Genomic DNA, 20616 nt, shown 5'->3' with positions numbered 1-20616 from the left:
CCATTGTCTCATCAGATCCAGATATACAATAACTTCTCTTGATGAATCTGCGTATAAATGTGATCTAAAATGTCTACTCTCTATTGTCCCGGATGTTATGTGAATGTTTTCCCAAAGATTTTTAAATGTTCAAAAACTGCTTGATTTGTTAATTCTGGTTCTCCCTGTTTTTAAGAAAAAGTGTGTTAAGAAAATAGCACTTATGTATTGCACTTTGTAAATATGTGTTTTTGTATCTTTTTATTGTGTATAGCCCTGAAGAAGTCCGGTCACGGACGAAGAGCGTTGTCTATTTGGGTATCAGCGATTTTTAAAATGAAAATGAAAAACTAAATAAAGGACAGACAACTAAAGACACAGAGTCTCTTGCCTATGTATCTGTTGGGAAAACAACTGTGATATTGTCACATGTGATTTAACAAATGTTGAGATACCATTTTGCTATCTATCCAAAATTGTGTATTTAATCCTGAAGGTTGCTGTCCATTTTCAAAGTTAAGGAACCAACACATCCCTGTTCTTGCGTGTAAGGAACCGACACATCACCTTCCCTGCAACTCTTTTGTCTGTATCGCATTACGCATCCCAAGGTACATTAAACATAAATTGTTGCAGTATTTTTGTCATCTGTTGTCTTGTGTTAAGTCTATATAAAATACTTATTTTTATAATACAACACGTGTGTTGTTCATCTATAGTGTTGTCACTGTATTACTGTATGTGTTCACACATGCTTAACACACTTCCTCTGAGATAAGCCTGTTTGCTCGTGCCAAGCTACTAAGGGGGTGAGCAGGGGTTATTTTAGAAATGTAGCCCCTTACCCTGACTAGACACTAGGGTCCCTATTTAGTCAAAGGTACCTACCTCTGCCAACTAAAGACCCCCAAATCTAACACTCTTAAAAACAAGTGGGGCAAACTGACAATAGAACTTATAGACTCATTATTCACCACTGGAGTCGTAAGCAATCCCCACTGCCAGAAGGGAAGGTGCAACCCAACCGACCATATAAAACCCTTGTTATTACACGAAGAAAGCTAACATTTTTAAAACTCCATGACTGCTGACTGTACTAAGAAACTTGATAATATCTAGTGGCATAGGAGGATCAACAGCCCACCTGTCTAATGCTGCCCTGACTAACTCGTACCCATGCCTCAGATCAGCAATCCGCACCGCTGCACTTTGTACCACCCTGTCTTAGGCTATTATCTCTGCCTTTCTAGCTTTCTAGAATTTAAATGTTTTTACTCTAACCAATCTTTTTCATCCCCGTGTGACTGACATATATATGCATTATTTTACTAGTAAATCAAATTGAATCCCTCAGTAAAAGTGGACTTCAGTGGGTGCTGTACCGACAATGATACATGAAATAACCTTTCATTATGGTTTTTATTAACTAAACAATACGTTTGATTCCTACATGAGTGGTCAGGGGGATGGCTTGTTTCACTGTACTTCATCGCTAGAAATAGCTCTTCTTTTTTAATTTTCATGCTTAATACATTTTATTACCATGATTATCGTAACGCCACCTTGACTCAACTTCTTCAACAAAACCACTATAAACATGCAGATGAAAATGTACACACTTATTTAGATGGAGACTCTGCAGCTTTGTCAATGTCATGACCTAAGAAGATGCAGGATGTTTGCTTATGCTTTAACATGCAACATTTGGAATCTGGCGTGATCGGAGGATCATATCTTGTGGACTCTAGCGTGTTCTAGTACCTTAAGAAAAACAAAACCGTTTTCTTGAAAGAACACACAGTGCTTAAAAGACATGATCATTTTTCTAAACACCATTTAAATATTGAGATAGAAGAAGTTTTACCCATATGAGGCTGAAGGCTATTATCCATTGTAAATGTAAATGTAAATGTATTTGAGCTTATATAGCGCACAGCTACCCAAAAAGGGTTTCCCGGCGCTTGCTTAGGGAACCCGTCCTGGTATTCCCCTGTGAGATAACCCCGGCAGGGTATCCACAAGGTGAAAGCCAGGCATCCCGCCGCGAGGGGCCGTTGTGGAGATTAAGCAAGCTATTGCCCAGAGTCGCAGAGTGTGAACCCGTGATTCGAGAAGGCACCGGAGCGAGAATTATCGAGTCCGTGGAATTTTTGAGCCCAAGACCCGCAGAGGCGGGGAATTGAACCCTGGTCCAGGGCCTATCTCAGCTTCCGGGTCTGCCGCCTCTAACCCCTGAGCCACACTTCTCCATTGTAAACTTGCATAGGTCAACATTACTCAGTCAATGACTTTGCAGTGGGAATCCAACTAACACAATGATTGATTAGTCCCTCTACAAATGTCTATATTTGCGTTTACTTTTTATTTAAAGGTTTGAGGACTCATTTTCAAAAATAAAAATTGCTCCTCATCTAAAACTGCATCTATACTCAATAGATTCTCAACTGTCTACTGCTGTCTACATTGTCTCACACAAGAACAAGCATGAGGAAAGGCAGAAAATACCTATAACTGACTGGGTATATACTCAAAACACATTGATTACAAACATTTTTGACTTAGATCTGAATACATCAATTGCATTCCTTTTTAAAGCAAAACAATAAGATGAAGTCTAACTAGGGAGTGAAATGATAAACTGAACATTTGAGCAAATTTGTGGGGTGTTTTGTGAACAGAGTGAACATGTTAAAAAATGTGGTTGCTCACCTCAGTTTGCACAGGTGAAGTAACGTTTCTGCAATTATTATGCATAATCATTAGGGGGTGTCTTATTCCTTTCAGTGACGAGATCAGAAGTAGAATCAATTAGTCAATAATATGCATGAGGCAGTAATCTTTTTGCCACCCCTTGTAATTGCATGCAAATGCATGGATGGAGGCCTGAGAGAAACTGCAGAGCACTGGTCACCCATTTTCAAGCGGCCCACTTTTTTAAAAGCAGCAGGGGCGGCTTAAAAATACGGGGAATGTGTTTCGGGTGAGCTTCTGGTGGACACTCGACAAATGTCTGCTTCCTGAATTGTAAGCAGCTGCCAATCCAATGGTTGATATTGTCCCATTAGCACCTATTACCTTTACCTTTCTGAAAGGATCTAAACATCAGGCCAGTTTCAGTCAATCGTTTGTGTGGGTGCCCCTTTCAGGCCCCTTATTTGGAATGGGTTGCAAAAGGTACATTGAAAGTCAGAAAAACTTTTGTGACTTGTAAAAGTTTATTCAGCCTATTGCGAATTGTGCTTTGTGGTTGCAAATCATCTGAGTATGCGAATCAGAAGCATTTCAACCACAAATGCACTTTGTTCATCGATTCTTCTGAGTTGAAGAGTGTTTTTTAGTGACAGTGTAGTTTCTATGGAGCATATTCCTCAGTATGTACTCATATGTACATTTGCAATGCAACTTAAAAATTCAGATACATTTGCTTTACATTAAGGAATGTATGCATTCAATTAACCATTGATTCAACCACTTGATTCAGCCGGAGTAAAAATACCCATTGCACATGCACTTCCTGACTTCTTGCGGTGTAAGATCTCACTAATACCTACCCTTACGAAGGTGTGGGAAACTTCTTGTTGTAAGAATGTTGATGAAGGCATTAACATCTGTCCCCTTTCTCTTCTCGCCAGCTTCATACAAGGCCTATTATAAAGCAAAGCAAAATAACGCATTATTCCTTAGTATGGATGGGTTCAGTAAAATGCATTTCTTGGTCTGTATTTAAGTGCATCATCTTGTCTATAAAATCGAAAAGATTTCTATATATACTCCACTGACTGTCCCGAGCTTACACCCCAGTATTTGCTGGGATTGTATAGTGGTGAGTTGGCGCATAAGAGGGTTAATTACAGTAGGGGATTTATACACAGGGGATGGTTTAAAGTCATTCAGTCAGTTGAAGCAACAATATCAACTCCCATCTGCACATTTTTTTTAATATTTACGAATTTGTGCTTATTTAATGAAAACTACTATAAGCATGATATCTAACCCTCTTATAGAGGCCAACAAGAAAGGCGCTTGGATCGGAGTACTTTATAATTTAATGCTAGAGACTATGCCTAATGACTTAGAAGTACAAGTGACCAGATGGGAGAACAGGTTAGGATGTCAAGGAGTACCGCTTGAAAGGTCAATTGAACTTGCTGGAAGAATACTTATGTCTGCTAATCTTATAACCCAACACTATAAAACCTTGTTTTATATGTACCGTACTCCAGATAAAATATCAAAGTGGGGTGGAGATCCAGAAGGAAAATGCTTCAGATGCAGCGTCCAACAGGCGGATGTAAAGCATATTTTTGCCACTTGTGTAAAATTAGGGGAACTGTTTAGGCATGTAAACAAGTTTCTATCTGAGATTTTGAGCACCCCTTTTCAACTCTCAATAATGCAGATTTTGTTGGGTATAGATATGGAGCCTGATCAGGCTGAGGCTAACGATAATACCGGCTATCTGATTTTTGTTGCCACAGCGGTCCTAAGACTCTGTATTGCCTCATGTTGGCTACAAAGTGAACCTCCTTTATTTGAAGCTTGGCAAACTCGGCTCTTATTCACTTATAATATGGAATATAATTTGTACGCCATGAAGGGAAGGAGGAAAAAGGCATTGGGACAGCAAATATGGGGTCCGGTTAGAGTATATATGGATGCAGAAGATTGATTAATCCTGACTTTCTATGTACCATTTGTAAAACCTATAATTGTCTTCTCGCAGGATTGTTATGAAATACTGTAATATGTAGTTCAATATATAGTATATGAAACAGCGGATTTAATTTAATTTATTTCTGTTTAGGTTTTAAGGCTTGATCTGGTTGTACCTTCATATTTCTCTTTATTTTTTTCTTTTTCGTTTTTGGGAAAATAATGCCTAGTACACTGCTCTTGCAACCCCACAATTGTTTGATGACAAGTTGTTTGTTTTATTTCGTGTTCATGATCTCTACTTCAATAAAGAAATAAAAAATCTAGTCATATTGTCTTTGATTCAATACAGGTGTTGGCGGCTGAAATGTACTGTAAAATTAGGGTGCAAAGTTCCTAGTAGGATTGTATCTGCTGACCGATCAAGATACCAGACAATGATGCAAAGAACTCTTTTCCACTTGCTAATTCCCCTATCCAGCATTATCCCAAACCTATACCCTCCTTCTCCCCCCTTCCTTCATGCTTTCCTCCCCTTGAGCAATATTCTTTAACTGTTTTTACACAAACTTCTGCAATTAAATCCAGCCATCCCAAAATCTCACTGGCATTCTAATGTTTGAACATTCTGAACTTTTTCTTGAGATCCAGGAGGAAAATTTCCATCAGAATTTTGAGAAGAATCGGAGCCTCTTTTTAACACGTCCCATGGTATGCTGAGGTCTTTATACTGGAATAAACATCTTACACTTTGATTTTCAAAAGACCTAGGCACCAAACCACTCTCTAATTTGTTTCTTCCAAAAAATGCAATAAGAAGAAGAGACATTATTTTCATTAGGAAGATAAAACAAATGTTACTTGAGAGACAAGGAGGCAGCCTACTAAACACCGTAGATGTGGTTCTTTCCTTAGCACATTGTGTATCAGGAAATTGCAATGATAACCCCAACATAATTGCAAAAATATACCACGAGGTGCTTACCACGCGGTGCAGAGATGAATACAATCTCCCATTTCTCTATGGGAGCTTGTGCTATGGCCAATTTACAGCCGCAGCACAAGCTCCTATAGGGAAATGGGAGCATGTGACGGCACCATATGCATTTGCATCGTAATTCTGCAGTCGGATCCGCCACCCGGAGGTCGGTCGGGTCTCTATTCCATGATCATAATCAGGATCATAGACTGTTGTGATTGACTAAAAACTCTTTCTTTAGTAACAAGGCATTTAGTAGTTACCCTAGTCCTCATATTAGGGCTGACATTGGCTTGATAGATAGTGAATCATCACGCAAATACATGATTTCAGATCCTATCCATTACGTCTCTTGTTCATTTGTTTAGGTGTCGATTTAGACATTTAAACATTGATTAGTGGCACTACCCTAATTTAGGTGTTGCTCCTGCCATTCCTGTCACTACCCTGTCAAATCTAATGATTTGAAAAATGCTGCAGCAGTACAATCACATAATTCCAGTGGCCCTGCTTATAGACCTTCTGTATTTCCTATTTCAAATGCCATTCTAATTTGTAGGAGACATTTAGTCTTAGTATTTGAGGTCTAGTAAAGAACACCACTCGATTTAACACAGCATGCCTTCATTTGAGATTGTTACTTTATTCTTTCTTATACAAGGATGTCAAAAAGAAAAAAGGACATGAAAGACACTAAAGAGATGACGACCGGTCAAAAAAGACCTAATTCTACTTCCCCGTTGCCATTGTCACCTCTAAAATCCAAAACTGATCAAATCACAAACATGAATCTTATTCTACGGTGAATTACAGCTTCACATGATTTTTAGAGAACCCCCCCAAAAAATGGATATATGCAAATTGACATTCAAGGCTTAAGGAAGGACTTTAAGGATTTGGCTAGAAGAATCACTGAAGATGAGTCTCATTTCAGCTGCCTAGAAAATGGTAGATCGATGTCACTGAAACTCAACAACTCCATTTGTTCTAAACTTGCACCTTTCTCCTTGAAGTGATTGATCTGGAAAATCACAGTCAAGAAGAACCCCAAGGGTATTTGGCCTTCTGAAGGTGTAGAGGATACTGCAAATTCGTGTGCAGAATTTCTTGAATCTTGAATTCCCAGTATCATAAACACATCTTTCTGTAAAGACTTTGAAATCGAGAGAGCTTATAGAATCCTCTCAGGCTAATATCTTTCGGACTCATTTAAAAGTAAGAAACAACCCAAAACCATGATCTTCAAACCACTGAGATATCAACACACTGAAGATATTGACAAGCATATGAACCAATACATAACCTGGGAAGAGGTTAAAATTGGTATTGCTAAGAACTAATCCTACAAAAGGAGTTACGAAATCTCAAGGCATAAGAACTAATCCCACAAAAGGAGTTACGAAATCTCAAGGCACTGCAAAAAAAGAGGATCTGGGATAAGAAAAGGCAAATGAATGAGGAACTATGGGTGAAAATAATGCATGATTCAAAATTGAGAAACAGCGCCAAGTTATGGAAGACAATTCATAGCCTTCAAAGGCCTGGTAACAACAGAGTAAATCCACACACATCAGTATTTGATTGGGCACATTACCTATCCAATCATTTCAATGACAAAAATCGAAGGGGGGACTCAGCTAGAGTAATATTAAAGATAATCGAAAATAATTCATGCAACAAAAACACAGGAAGAAACAAACATGTAAAATGTGAAGGCATCACCCTGGTTGAGACCCTGGCCGAACAAGCGAACCAAGAGGAGGAAGGAACAACAAGCTCAAAAACAACTGCAAGCGGAGGGAAAAGAATGATGAAATAACAGCCACAAAAAAAAAACTACAAATATCAAAAGGAATAGCGGATGGAGCTCCCGGTCCCAACGGAAACCCTCCAATAGTTTTCAAACATGATGCTGACTTTTGGAGTAAAATATTGGTACCAGTCTTGAAGGGAATCAAGGAAACAGCGAAATGTCCATTGTCCTGGACAGGTTCAATAATAAGCCCAATTTATGAGCAAGGCAATAGGAGTAATCCTAGCAACTATCGACTTATTGCCCTAATCGACACTGAAGCAAAGTATTACGTGGAGCTGCTCCTGGAGGAATTAATATTGTGGGCTACCTTAAAACATATCATTGCCGCAAACCAAAAAGGATTTTGTAGAGGACAGGGTGCAACAACAAACATCATGACACTAACCCTATTGATAGAAGCAGCGAAAACAGCAAAGAGCTTGCTATTTCTATGTTTCATAGACTATAGTGCTGCGTTCGATCATGTAGATCGCGCCAAACTGTGGCAAAAATGGGATAAGTGGGGAATGCCAACACCTCTCCTGGAACAGCTGATTCAACTGCACACCAATACATGGGTCAAAATCAAGATGGAATCAGGGTTGCACCTCTCAAGGCGAATTAACACCACCAAAGGCATAAAACAAGGGTGCGTTCTTGCCTCCATGCTGTTCAACCTTTTTCTAGCACACCTGCCAGGGGAACTGGACAATAAGATGGCCGCAGGGAAGGAGCTGCTGGGATGAACTCCGGTCCGGGATCACAATAAGTGAAAATCCCCATGGATCGTTCACATCAGCCTCACCCTGCCGACAGCCACAGCGAGTTTCCATTCCTTACCTGCACACTATGAGGAATCCGGCGGCGGTGTGGAATCGTCGAGGGAAGTTCCAATAGAAGAAACGGGAGCAGCGTCGAGAATGCACCCGAGAAAGGAAGTGCATCCAAGGCATCCTTCAAAGAGGTCAACGGAACGCAGGACACACTGAGGCAAGACGATCGGGGGCCCAAACACAGCACTGCTGCGGATGAGCCACGGGTCGCGCGGGGATGGCAAAGGAGTCCGGGACCGAGGTGAGAGTGCCTGTGCCTGACTCTGCAATGGCCACCAAAGTCCCAATAAATAGAGAGCTGCAGCTCGCGCCACAGTCCTGATTAGCCTCTGCTCCCAAATCGGCTGCCAGCGCCCAGCAGCCTGGGGAAATTGAGAGCAGAACTCCTGCTAGACTGACTGCCTCGACCAACGGCTGACTATTCTGAGCCCCACAGTCTCAATACAATACGCCTGTCCCCAAAATGGCCACCAATCAGGACACCGAGGACAAGCGAATATCGACATAGCCCCCTAAAGTTTAAAACCGACTCTGTTCAAATTAGATGCACCATTCAGCAGCTTAAGTAAACGAGTGCAGACTGACTCCCTTGAGCAAAGACTACCGATCTTAATGCTACTCAGTCTCTACCACACGCCTGCCCCCAAAATGGCCGCCAAATAGATCAGTGAGGACAAGCTATTAACTTTGGAGCCCCCTAAACTTGGAAAGCCAACTCTCACCAACTCAGATGCCTGCGCTCAGCAGTCTGGAGCCAACGAACACAGATCACCTGCTAGATTGACTCACCGGAGCAACAGCTGACAATTTGAGCGCCACTAAGGCTACTCATTACGCCTGTCCTGAAAATTGCTGCCAAAGAGGACACCGAGGCCAAGCTATCAACTACATGGTGATCAAAGGTTGAAAACTAACTCTCAGCAGAACTCATCGCAATAAGGTCACTAAGATTCATTAGTCATTAATTAATAGAGTCCTGAGCTAAGAATAACCAACAATTAACAAAATCCTGGCATCAACCTAATCTGAATTAGTTTTCACCTGCAAGAATAGCAACAAAGGTCAAAACTAGCCATCATACAGTAACAAATGGGGCGTTGATCTTCAAAAGTGTCCAAATCTCTTGAGCTTCCGCAGAGAGAGTACCCTGACGCCTGCTCTTATATTGTCCACCAGAATAATCAATTAAACTAGCTTCCCTCCAGCAGAATCCCTAATGCTACATTCCGGTTAAACCTCCATCAACACCCCAGAATACATAATCAGCTGCATTTAGTACACTGCTCATTCTCAGTCTGAGAGAAGTCCCTCTCCAACACGCCCCCCCTTACCACTCCTCTCCCACGGGAGAACCCCCCACAAGAGTCAACCCCACTTCCCCCTCTAGAAGCAACCCCTCCTCCTCACCGCCCCCCGCCTGACCAGAACTCTCTCACCCCACCTCTTCCGCATTCCTTCCTCCAGATCAAACCAGACCCCCTCATATCAGAGGAAAATGTCACTGAATTCACAACCTGCTTCCACTTCGCTAACTTCAAACCTCCTGACTCCCCATGGTCCGAACTCTTTCGCAATCGCCTTCCCCTCCAAACTCTCCAGTAAAGCGAAGAAACTCTTCAAACATAGACTTCTCAGAATTCACCCCGAGACTCTATTCGCTGACACCTACCACTGCCTCTCCAGAGGGCAGATCAAAATGGACCTTATCTTCCATCTTCAAAACCACCTCCACTCCCCTCAGTTGCAAACTGACGACCTCCCTCCCGAATCTCCTGCTAAAGAACGGATATATCTCCATTACCATTTTCACTAATGGCACAGTCTTAATTCAGGCCAAAAACGCTCACCTTGAGAGCTTTGATTCTCTCTTCCTCTCACTAAAAGAAACCCCCCTGACCACTTCAGGTTTCGGACCCATCCCAGCCTTTCATTCAGATAGACATCCACGACAGCAGACGAATCAGACCCCTCCTGCAGCTGCCCTGACACCCACCACAGCACCAACCCGAGACCCCCTCACAACCCCACCCCTCCTTTCTCCACTTACTCCCAGGTTATAAGACAGCCTGCTCTCCAAGTCCCCCACGGTAACTCTTTCCCGCTCCCCATTCCACTTACCCTCCGCCAATCAGAAAACCTGGTCACCCAGCCTCCTCCTTACCTCCTCTGCTGATTCCTAGGATGGATCATCTCCCTCCAGATCAGCCCACCCATAGGTCCCCACTCCCGAATCACTCGGGATCAGTCTACATTCACGAGGCAGCATCCCCGTCAATCAGACAGCCTGCCCATCCTTGCCCCTCCTCCCCTCCTCTATTAACCCCCAAGTGGGAACATCACCCCCCAGCTCAGCCCACTCGCACCCCTCCATCCCCTCTCCACTCGGGACCCATCACATGCCTTGAGGCAACAATCTCCTCTCCTTTTACTCCTACTATAGATTATCCAGGCAGCCCCTTTCACAAGAATCTTCTTGAACAGGACTCTCGTCCTTCATCAAACCACCTTCTAGTCAGAGACCCATCCCCCGTCATCAAGAACAATGCGGCCTCTGACACCCTTCCTCCCCCCGTGGTCCCTTCTCCCTTGGTCCCTTCTCCCTCACACAAGATCACCCCGGATTCAGACACCTATCTTCCCCACAGTGACAACACGACACATCGCCTCTCCCTACTAGAAACACAGTTGGAAATCCTGGTTCGAGGCTTGAGTGAAATTCTTTCCTCCCTAACCCTAACCCAAAAGTCCTTCCAGCATCTCTCTGAGCTAGTCGATCCCATCCAACCTAACCCAGGCAAGGTAACACCCCCCACAGAGCCACACGTCCCACCCAGATCTAAAGTCGGGTCCCTAGAAAAGGGAAGATAATCTCACTGGAAATACTCACAAGAACTTCATCCTCACTTTCCCCGCAGGGCTTGACACCCCCTGAGGAATCCTCCGAACTTCTGCTGAACTCGTCCCCAAAATCCACGATCCAAGTAATCACGGGAGACAGAAGCAAACACCCCCCTCCGAGAACCCTAAGACCCCCTTCCCACCTGGCCCTCCTTCCAAAGGCCCAACTGAACGAGTATAAAGAAGTATCCCCATCAACTGCATGCTCATAAACTGCAGATCAGCCTCTAAATATACTTCCGAATTAGCAGAAGCCAAACTCTCCCATGACATAGACATAGCATTCATAACAGAAACCTGGCTCAACAACCTCTCCTACCCTATTATGGACATATTAGCCCCCCTGGATTCTCGAAGATTAACAAGGACAGGCAAGGGAATAGAGGCGAAGGCATAGCAATCATCCTGAAGAGTATCATCGCCATCACAGAAACCTCCTCTTGTGCTTACAGCTCCTTTGAATGCCTCTCTGTCAACATCAAAACTCAGGATTCCAGACCCATACTCTTCCATCTTCTATACCATCCTCCAGGTAATTCTTCAGAATTTGGGGTTCACCTTTCCGACTTGATTGCCCACTGAGCACTAGGCAACTCTAACTAGATAATTCTGGGCAACCTCAACCTAAGATGGAATGAAACCAAGAACAAACTCATTCAAACCTTAAATAACCTACTTCAAGCGAACAATCTGACACAACACTGCTTAGAAGAAACTCATCACAGAGGAGCTATCCTGGACGTCATTATAGCGGAAAGAAAGTCTATCACCATCGATCACATCCCCCCCCCGACTGGTCCGACCATCACATTGTCCTCTTTCACATCAACCTTCCAATCCTGACTAATTCAATTCCAAAACGAGACCCTTCCAAATCGGTGAGAAACACTGCCCTGATTCCACGAGCGATCTTAGAAGAAAGAATCAACTTGCTGCTCCCATGCACCACTGACCACCTCTCAACCAATGATATCACTTCTCTCTATAACTCTAATTTAACGCTTACCCTAGATCAAATTGCTCCCTTGAAACTAAAGAAAGCTAGGAACATCCCCTCCAGAACATGGTTCACCACTGACATCAACGAGGAAAGAAGGCAATCAAGAGCCGTAGAAAGAACTTGGAGGAATAATCCCTCAACCCCCCACCATGATCAACTCCAAGAAGCCCGCAGGAAGCAAAAAAATCACATCAAGAATAAAAAGTCTGCTTTCTTCTGCTCAGCATTAGATAATGCAAAAAATCGACCCAAAGAACTTTTCAGCATCATAAGAAATCAGACCTCCAAACCCATTCCTCCCTGAACTCAGGCATCCAAAGCTCAGTGCAACAACTTCGCAACCTTCTTCACTGACAAAATCTTCAAGATCGACCTCGCATTGGGTTTAAACCCCATCTTTCTCAAAGAGAGCAATTCGCCCAAAACCCTTGTCAACGCTTCCATGAAATCTCCACAACAGTCGTCATCATTCATTCCCATCCAGGAAGCAGAGATAGTAAATCTAATCTCCAAGGCTAAACCCTCAGCTCACGCCCTGGACCAACTACCCCCTCTCCTGACCAAAGACCTAAAGCGAGTTCCAGCTCCAATATGGTGCAAGATCATCAATAGCTCCTGAGCTCTGGATCTGTTCCAGACTGCCTCGAGGTAGGGCAAGTCACTGTTGTGGTTACTATACCTTTAATGGAACTTTACCAGCTCTACCTTCTTGACATAATTATCAGAATGTTATGTTTTCTTCTGAAGAGTCAGTTGCTGTGATCTCCTGTTGATGGTTGTACCAATAAAGCTCCTTCTACAACTTATCTTGCTTCTGAGCTTTTATCACTAGCGACGAGGGTCAGGGTTTGATTGGGGACAAGCATCTACAACCATCAACTCCCCTACCATTGGAATTTTCGTTTTGGACTTGGATTTATTCAAATTTCCGTTTTTTTTTGGATATTGGATTACATTGGACACAGAATATTCATCTTGGACTTGGTTTTAATCATCTTGGATTGTTATTTTACAGACACGTTTTTATCACCCCACTATTAAAGAAACCAGGTGTAGACACAGAAGATCTGAACAATTTCAGACCGGTCTCGAACCTTCCATTCTTGGCTAATATCATGGAAAGATGCGTGCTCCCCCAGCTAACCCTTCACCTTGAAAACATCAAATTTCTAGATCCCCACCAATCGGGATTCAGAAAGGGATGTAGTACTGAATCTGCAATCCTCAACGTCATAGACGACATACTCAAGTCACTCGACTCCGATCAATGCAGCCTTCTTGTCCTCCTAGACCTATCGGCTGCATTTGATACAGTCAACCACAACCTACCATCGTAATTGGTCATTCAGAAATGTTTCTGAGTCTGTCAGAAATGCTGGTTTCAACGCGGATTCAGACAAACTGAATGCCGTTCGGAGTCTTTCCGACCGGCATCATAATGAGGCCCTTAGGATTGAGACATGGATTGTTAATGGTAGCAGTTTATGTGCCTTTCTCTCACTATTTTGGCCATCAGGCTTTAGTTTCTCTATGGTTGTTTGATTGACATGATCAGTTCATTTGGTCCTAATTTGTCTTCAAACTGCTAATGTATGCATTGTTTGGTTAATGTGTTATGGTATATTATAGATACACTTTTGCAATTGAATTTATAGATACATAAAATTAAATTTGTTGACTGTGATGCTATATTGTGATATTATATTACTCTCTCCATCTCATATTTAGTTAGGTATCTTTTGATCTGATTCCCACGTACAAATGGAAATTGCTCTATTGATAAACTGCAAGTTAAGGAGTATTTTTTACGTTGTTTGGCTGTTCTGCGGTCATTATATACTCCATCACTTAATTTCATTTTCTACCATTTGACCATTATTGGATATTTTATGTTGCCTACCATACTAACTTGCTCACAATGCAGTTACTAAAAATACTCTCACTGATTACAAATCATTCATTTAAAAGGAAAAAAATGTTGAATACTGTCACAGATTAAGGGGGATATCATCTTACTGCAGAAAACAAGGCTTAGTTTGTTAGAATCCTAAAAATCCAAATACTCTTGGATCAGTATTAACAATCCTGCTCATCCCACACCGACTGAGCATATACATCGTGTACACCTCCTAGAGTTCTGTCTCTCTCTTTTTCAGCATTTTCTATCTTTGGTTTTTTAAATCCCCTACTCTATGTTTCCAATGTTATGGTACAAATATATCATGCTGCTAATAATATTCTGCACCCATCCCTTTCTTCAATGGGAGCCTGTGTTGTTGGTCGGAACACAGGCTCCAATTGAAGTCAAAGGGAGTTCGACCGAACGGTGTTCGGAAAGATAGTAATCTGTCGGTCGGACTCCCAAAATCTGATTCAGATGGCAACCATTCCGAGACCGAGTTGGGCGGAGTGCTTTCCGACCGACATCATAATGAGGCCCTTAGTTGTGATTCGGAAATATCGACTCCACAATATGGTGTCCCCTAAATATTGCGAACAAAGTACTTAACTACAAGAATATTGCAGGGCATATTATTGAAAATATTTGTATATGCTTGGCAAAAATATTAATGTTTTAAAATATAGTACACATAAATACAGTAGCATATATTGCTTATTGTTTGTCTATTTTTCTTTTCATTTAATATAAAAAATATCTCTGAGAGTATTGTTTTGAAATATACTACATTTTTTGTTCCTAAGGTTATTTTTTAGATTGTGAGCTTTATTTGGGGATTGAGTGGCTAATGTTTTGCTGTAACTATATATTATCTAATATCATATAAATATTTATCTACTTAATTCATTTATAACATCCATTTATTTTATGTGTTTTTTTATAATGGGTTTGGTTCTTTGCATTTTTTTAGGTTGTTTAACGTTATAGGTTTTATTGGTTTGTTTTTGAGCTTTAGATATTAGTTAATACATACAATTGCAATTCTAGAGAATTATAGTTTTTGTTGAAATCTTAAATACTATATTGGTGGGTTAAATTACTTTTCTATATTTTTTTCATTTTTATATGTATAATTTTAGTTTTTGTGATAAATGGGTATTGAGTTGTCACTGTTTTGTTTCAACAGTATATTAATTAATACACAATTAATAACTATAACACTATTTAATTAGTTCAACAGGCATTATTTAAATTAGCATCTTTACTAAATCATTTAACAAATATTAAAACAAATGGAGGTTCCAATATTTATATTTTTTAAGTATTTATTATTTGATAAAAAATCAATCAAAAAACACCAAAAAAGTCAAATATATTACTTTTTGAAAATGTGCTATTTTTATTTAGGACAACAAATGAAAGCTCTCACCCTAATATTTGTATGATCAGCAATAGTAGTCAGACAGGAAATAAAATACCAATGCAAAACTCCATAATGTATTATTCACTTTCACCAATGTGTGTGGGACTGGAGTCAAAATAGTATATCTGACTCTTCTCCACTCCCCAATGTTAATGGGATTGGGGTTAGAATACTAAATCTGAACCCATCCACGACTATATGCAGGCTCCCCAGTGATTATTGGGACTGAAACTAGAATAGAAAATCTGCCCTCCCCCAATATATACACTTTCTACCATGTTATTAGGACTTGAGCTAGAATAGTAAACCTCGTACCCAAAAGTCTATGCACTTTTTCCTAGGTAAGGCAAAAGAGTAATTCTGACCTCCACACAAACAAATATATGCACTTTTCCCAATCTTAGGGGCCGATTATGATGGCGGACGGACCTGAGTCCGCCCGCCACCATAGAGTAGGAGGGAACCTCCGCATGGCCTGCGGAGTTCCCTCATGTGCAATGAGGATGTGACCGCCACCCTGGCGGTCACATCCTCTATTTTTACCATTGCAGCGGGTGCGGCTTCAAGCTGCATCCGCCGCAATGGTAAAAATGCATACATTGCATTTGTATGCAGAAAGTGCCAGGCACTGTGCGGTGCCTGCCGATTTCTGCATACAAATGCAAGGGGGTACCATTGGTACCCCCATGTGCACCCCCAACCCCCTTCACCCAGGGGACCCGCAACGGGCCCCCACAGTGAAGTTACACATGCTTTTCCACGGCGGAAAACCAGCCGCGGAAAAGCATTTTAAACAGCCCATCCTAATATGGCTGACAGTGTCTGAGAGACACTGTCACCATATTGGAGCTTTTACGCCGCGATTGCGCGGAGGATGCGGAAAAACCGCAATCGTAATAGGCCCCTTAGTAGGACTTGCATTATAATAGTAAATTGGAACACCTAAATAGATGCACATTGTCAAAGTTAGAAGGACTGGGGATAGAATGGGGAAAAAAAGCTTCACCCAAATATTTGCACTTTCCCGAATGTTAGTGTGACTGATTTTATAATAGTAAAAATGACCAGCCCCAATATATGCACTTTCCCCAGTGCTAGTGGTAATGGAGGTAGAATATAAACCTGACATCTCCAGATACATGCACTCTTTCTCTAATGTTTGAGGGACTGGTGTTACATTTAACCCTCTCACCCCAATTTAGTGATATTGCTCAGTGTTGGGGGGATAGTACCAAATCATTAAATCTGAGTATCCAAAATATATGCCCTTGCCCCAGTGTTAGGAGGACTAAAGTTAAAATACTAAATCTGCCTACCTCACACTACTCCCCCCCCATAAAAAAACAATGTGCAGTTTCTTGAATTTTAAGAGGAATTGAAGTTAGAATAGTATATCTATCCCGGCCCACATTCTGTATGCTCTTTACACAATGTTTGTGAGACTGTTATTAAAATGGAAAATTTGACCCTCTGGTTTCTAAAGTTTTCTAATGTTTGCTTAAGTAAAACAAAGTTAATTAATACTCTTTAATTTTATTTTTAAATGTGCGGTTTAAAGGGGGTTGGAGTTAACATTTTAGGACTACTAATTAAATGTATTTATAAATTGTTATGGATGTATAATATATGCATTTAAAATTATGAAAATATTCGATTTTTAAAACAGGGCTATAACAAATGCGAATTAGAGCATTTAGATTTACAATACGTGTAAATAGAGTGTTTATTTAAAATGTGATAAAAAATCTATTTTGTATAAGATGTTTTATATATGATTATTTTGCATGAATGTGCAAAAAAAAAGATCGTTGTTATTTAAATGTTAATTAAACATAAACATGCTTTTATTTTTAAAATATTTTCAAAATAAAATATATTTTACAATATTATATAGCTATGTATTACACTGGAGTATATTTATGCTTATCTATTTATGATAAATGTTTTTGTTGCCCTGCAAAAGTTAGATTTTTTAAAATTAAAATATTAAAGTAAATGTGAATTGCATTGCAGTTATTTTTTATATATTATAGATATTTTGGAGTTTGTTCTAATATTGAAGTCACCATCTCTTTTTTATCTATATTTTTGGGCTCTATATTTTTGTATTTTAAATATTTTAAACATGATGGTTTTGATATCAATATTTTTGTACTTCCCTTCATATTTATCGAACATCGATACAGTGGCCTTAAACATTCTTAGTAGGAAATGTTTGCATCCATATTTTGCACATGATATTCTGCCATGCAACCCATCTGTACCTTTAAAACAATGTAGTCTTTAAGTCTTTAACTAGAAATAAAATGCAGTGTGGCTTTTAAACAGGTGAGCATTTAAGTCATTTCAAGATAATAATTACTCAAACAACAAAAGTGCATGTGGTCTTTTCTGAAAAATTTAAAATAAGTTTGGGACAATTGCGGGAGTATATGTAATTGTTGAAATATGCCAGTATAATGCATAGGTTGAGTGAAATGTTGTTTTCGGAACTTGAGATCGGGTAACTAATTTATGTCTATTGATATATGTCACAGTAGTAAAACATATTCTATGACATCCCACAAGAGTACACACTCTGCCATAGTTTTTGTGTGACATTCTTAACTGTTTAAATAAATGAGAAAGAAAAGATGACCACCATATTGTTTTTTAGAAGACCAAGACCACCAAGAAGTTGTATATGGAATGCTTACCCTTGCATCATTGTCCACAAGTTCATCATTCACACGAGTATCTTCACTTCTCTCACCCTGAAAAAGATCAATTACTATGCCTTAAATTCAGATTTTTGCAACATGAAATGTTTTTAAATGTGAAACTCAAACGACATGTAACTAAATAAACATTACCTAGATTCAAACAAGCACGGGTGGTACTGTTATTTTTAAAATTGACTCCAGATGCTCTTACACTATTTTGTGTCATGAACTTTTTAAGGGCTGCATTCAGACTAAGGAATACAAGGGGCAGCAGTAACTTGTAGATTTCCTGTCATAATTACCTTTTATTTTTAAGAATGGTCCCCATGACTGTAGTTGAATTGGTTGGATGTGGGATAGGTGCAATGTAATCTTTTAACCGTTTTTGACTGAAACTGTATCATATGGTTTTTAAACTAAGGGATTATTAACTCTTTTTATGATTGTACCTGTAACCTGTTTCGGATAAGTTGTTGCTTTTATGGTATTTTTACATATCGAATAAAGTTATCTAATAATAATAATAAAATAAACATTACCAGTCCAAAGACAATCATATCCTTGCAAGTAAAAGTCAAATACACCCCATCAAACAGACCAACTAACGTGCAATGAAAATACATGTGAGCAAACATCCAAATGAGTGGATCAAAAAGGAACAATGAAGAATCTTGTACTTGAACAAGGCTTTGTTTGGAGACTTGAAATTATCTGGGCATGGCGTTCTCACCTTGGCTAGTGCCAACAGAGCTTTCTGAAAATCTCCTTTTGTGTCACCACTAATATCTTTAGACAGCTCACACTTGAACTCTGCATAAAGGAAATAGAAAAACACACATAATAGACACATTGATAGCTGAAACCTTTCCTGATTGGTACTGTATTATTGTGTGCAATAGCATACAAGAGTTAATAAAGTTGAGGGCACTGGATTCGCTGAGTGAGCCCTCACAGCCCAAACAGTGTCAAAAAGCTACTTGATAAAATCTACTTTATTCAAACAGCTTCTGCATACTATAATATCTGAAAAAGTACTATTACTTCCGAAATCACAGAGAAGGAAAATGCTATGGGACCAAAACAGAAAGACACTGTCACAAGTTTGATGTGCGCACTTTGCAAGGCCCACTTCTTGTCACCAAGGCTGGCTTTGGAACACAAATCAAAGTAGACCTTTAAGGACCTTTCTTCTTAAATCCATGTTTTCCTTTGACACCACTAATAGAGGGGTGGTCAAAGAAAATCGTACAACTATGCTCTTATGACTTAACAGTGCAGTGCAGAAGGCAGTATGAGACAACTGCATCCTTTTAGCATTCCCCTTTGACTGGCTTACTTATTTAAGTACTTTGACTGGCCTACACCTCCTTAGATCAGTCACAGAGGAATGCAGAGTTCATAGGTACAAATGTGAATGCATATTTTACTGGAATCAGGATACCTCACCAATGTGGCCACCAGGGGTGTAGCTTAGTCAGTTAGGTTAGGGGGTGTGGAACTGAGATTCCCTAATTACTAATATTTAAATGGCAAAATGGATGAAAATAGTATTATAATTAAATGGTTTCTCTGCATCACTTAAGAGCCAGTCAGACCTCTGTTTTTATTGACATATTTTGTGTGAGAGGAAAGAACAGTAGTGGTTGTATATAAGCTCAGTGGAGTTTCATAGAGACATGTGTCTGTGTTATGAGAGCTGCTAATCCGAGTGGAAACTCAATCAAAAACACAGCTAGCCCAACGGGAGGCCCCTGGACCCAACTACACTCACCAGAATTCATTTATTAGTGAGATGTCATACTCCATACAACCCCACAGAGCTACACCCCTGATGGCCACACAGGCTCTCTGAACAACTGTTAGAAGGTGGTCTGACACTATGGGCCGCCCGGATTGTTTCGCTTTTTGAGGACCTAATTGTTGAGCTTTCACTGTGGGGGAGCCTCATAAGTTGGGACTCACCTATGGGGAACTCAGGATGAAAGAGACTGCACAGGGTTTTTACTGGTATCCCCCTGGCTTCACCAGGCCACTGCGCAGCACCTGGAGTAAGGGAAACTGGGCTGGTTACATGCAGACACAGGTGTTACTGCATGTGCACATATATAAGGGCTGTGCAGGGGAGATTCCTAGCGTGCGCAGTCCAGGAGCTGCTACAAAGTGAATAGTGTGGCAGGACTTATGCAGAATATACACTGGTAAGGAACATGCCAGGGAAAGTGAGTCTGTTTTACTGTTTTTCACTTCAATATTCCCCTCTGGGGGTGTGGAGCCCATGGGCTAGAGTAACTTTCATAAGCCCTACAGATTCCAGACACACACTAAAGTCCACTGTAACAGATGTGAGAAGGAGTATTCTGCAGAGTCCAAAGTCATATTTTTACTGCTTTTGGGTCATCCAGAAATGTCACATTTCTCTGAGTCAGCCATAACCAGGGCTTGGCTGAATATGAC

At 40.6% G+C, this 20616-nt stretch overlaps 1 protein-coding gene across 1 annotated transcript in view; it reads right to left on the bottom strand.

Moving 5' to 3' along the window:
• LOC147727227 (annexin A1-like) overlaps positions 1–20616 on the bottom strand; it is a 229806-nt gene that overhangs the window by 47154 nt on the left and 162036 nt on the right. Inside the window, exons 7-9 of the mRNA XM_086961276.1 lie at positions 18893–18972; positions 18157–18213; positions 3531–3624 (exon numbers count right to left, since the gene is read on the bottom strand). Coding sequence (XP_086817402.1) covers positions 3531–3624; positions 18157–18213; positions 18893–18972 — 231 coding nt within the window. The remainder of the gene's footprint in view (positions 1–3530; positions 3625–18156; positions 18214–18892; positions 18973–20616) is intronic.

Source organism: Lissotriton vulgaris, chromosome 3_1 (assembly GCF_964263255.1).
Source record: "Lissotriton vulgaris chromosome 3_1, aLisVul1.2, whole genome shotgun sequence".
NCBI lineage: Eukaryota > Metazoa > Chordata > Amphibia > Caudata > Salamandridae > Lissotriton > Lissotriton vulgaris.
This window is presented reverse-complemented; position numbering and strand designations above follow the sequence as displayed.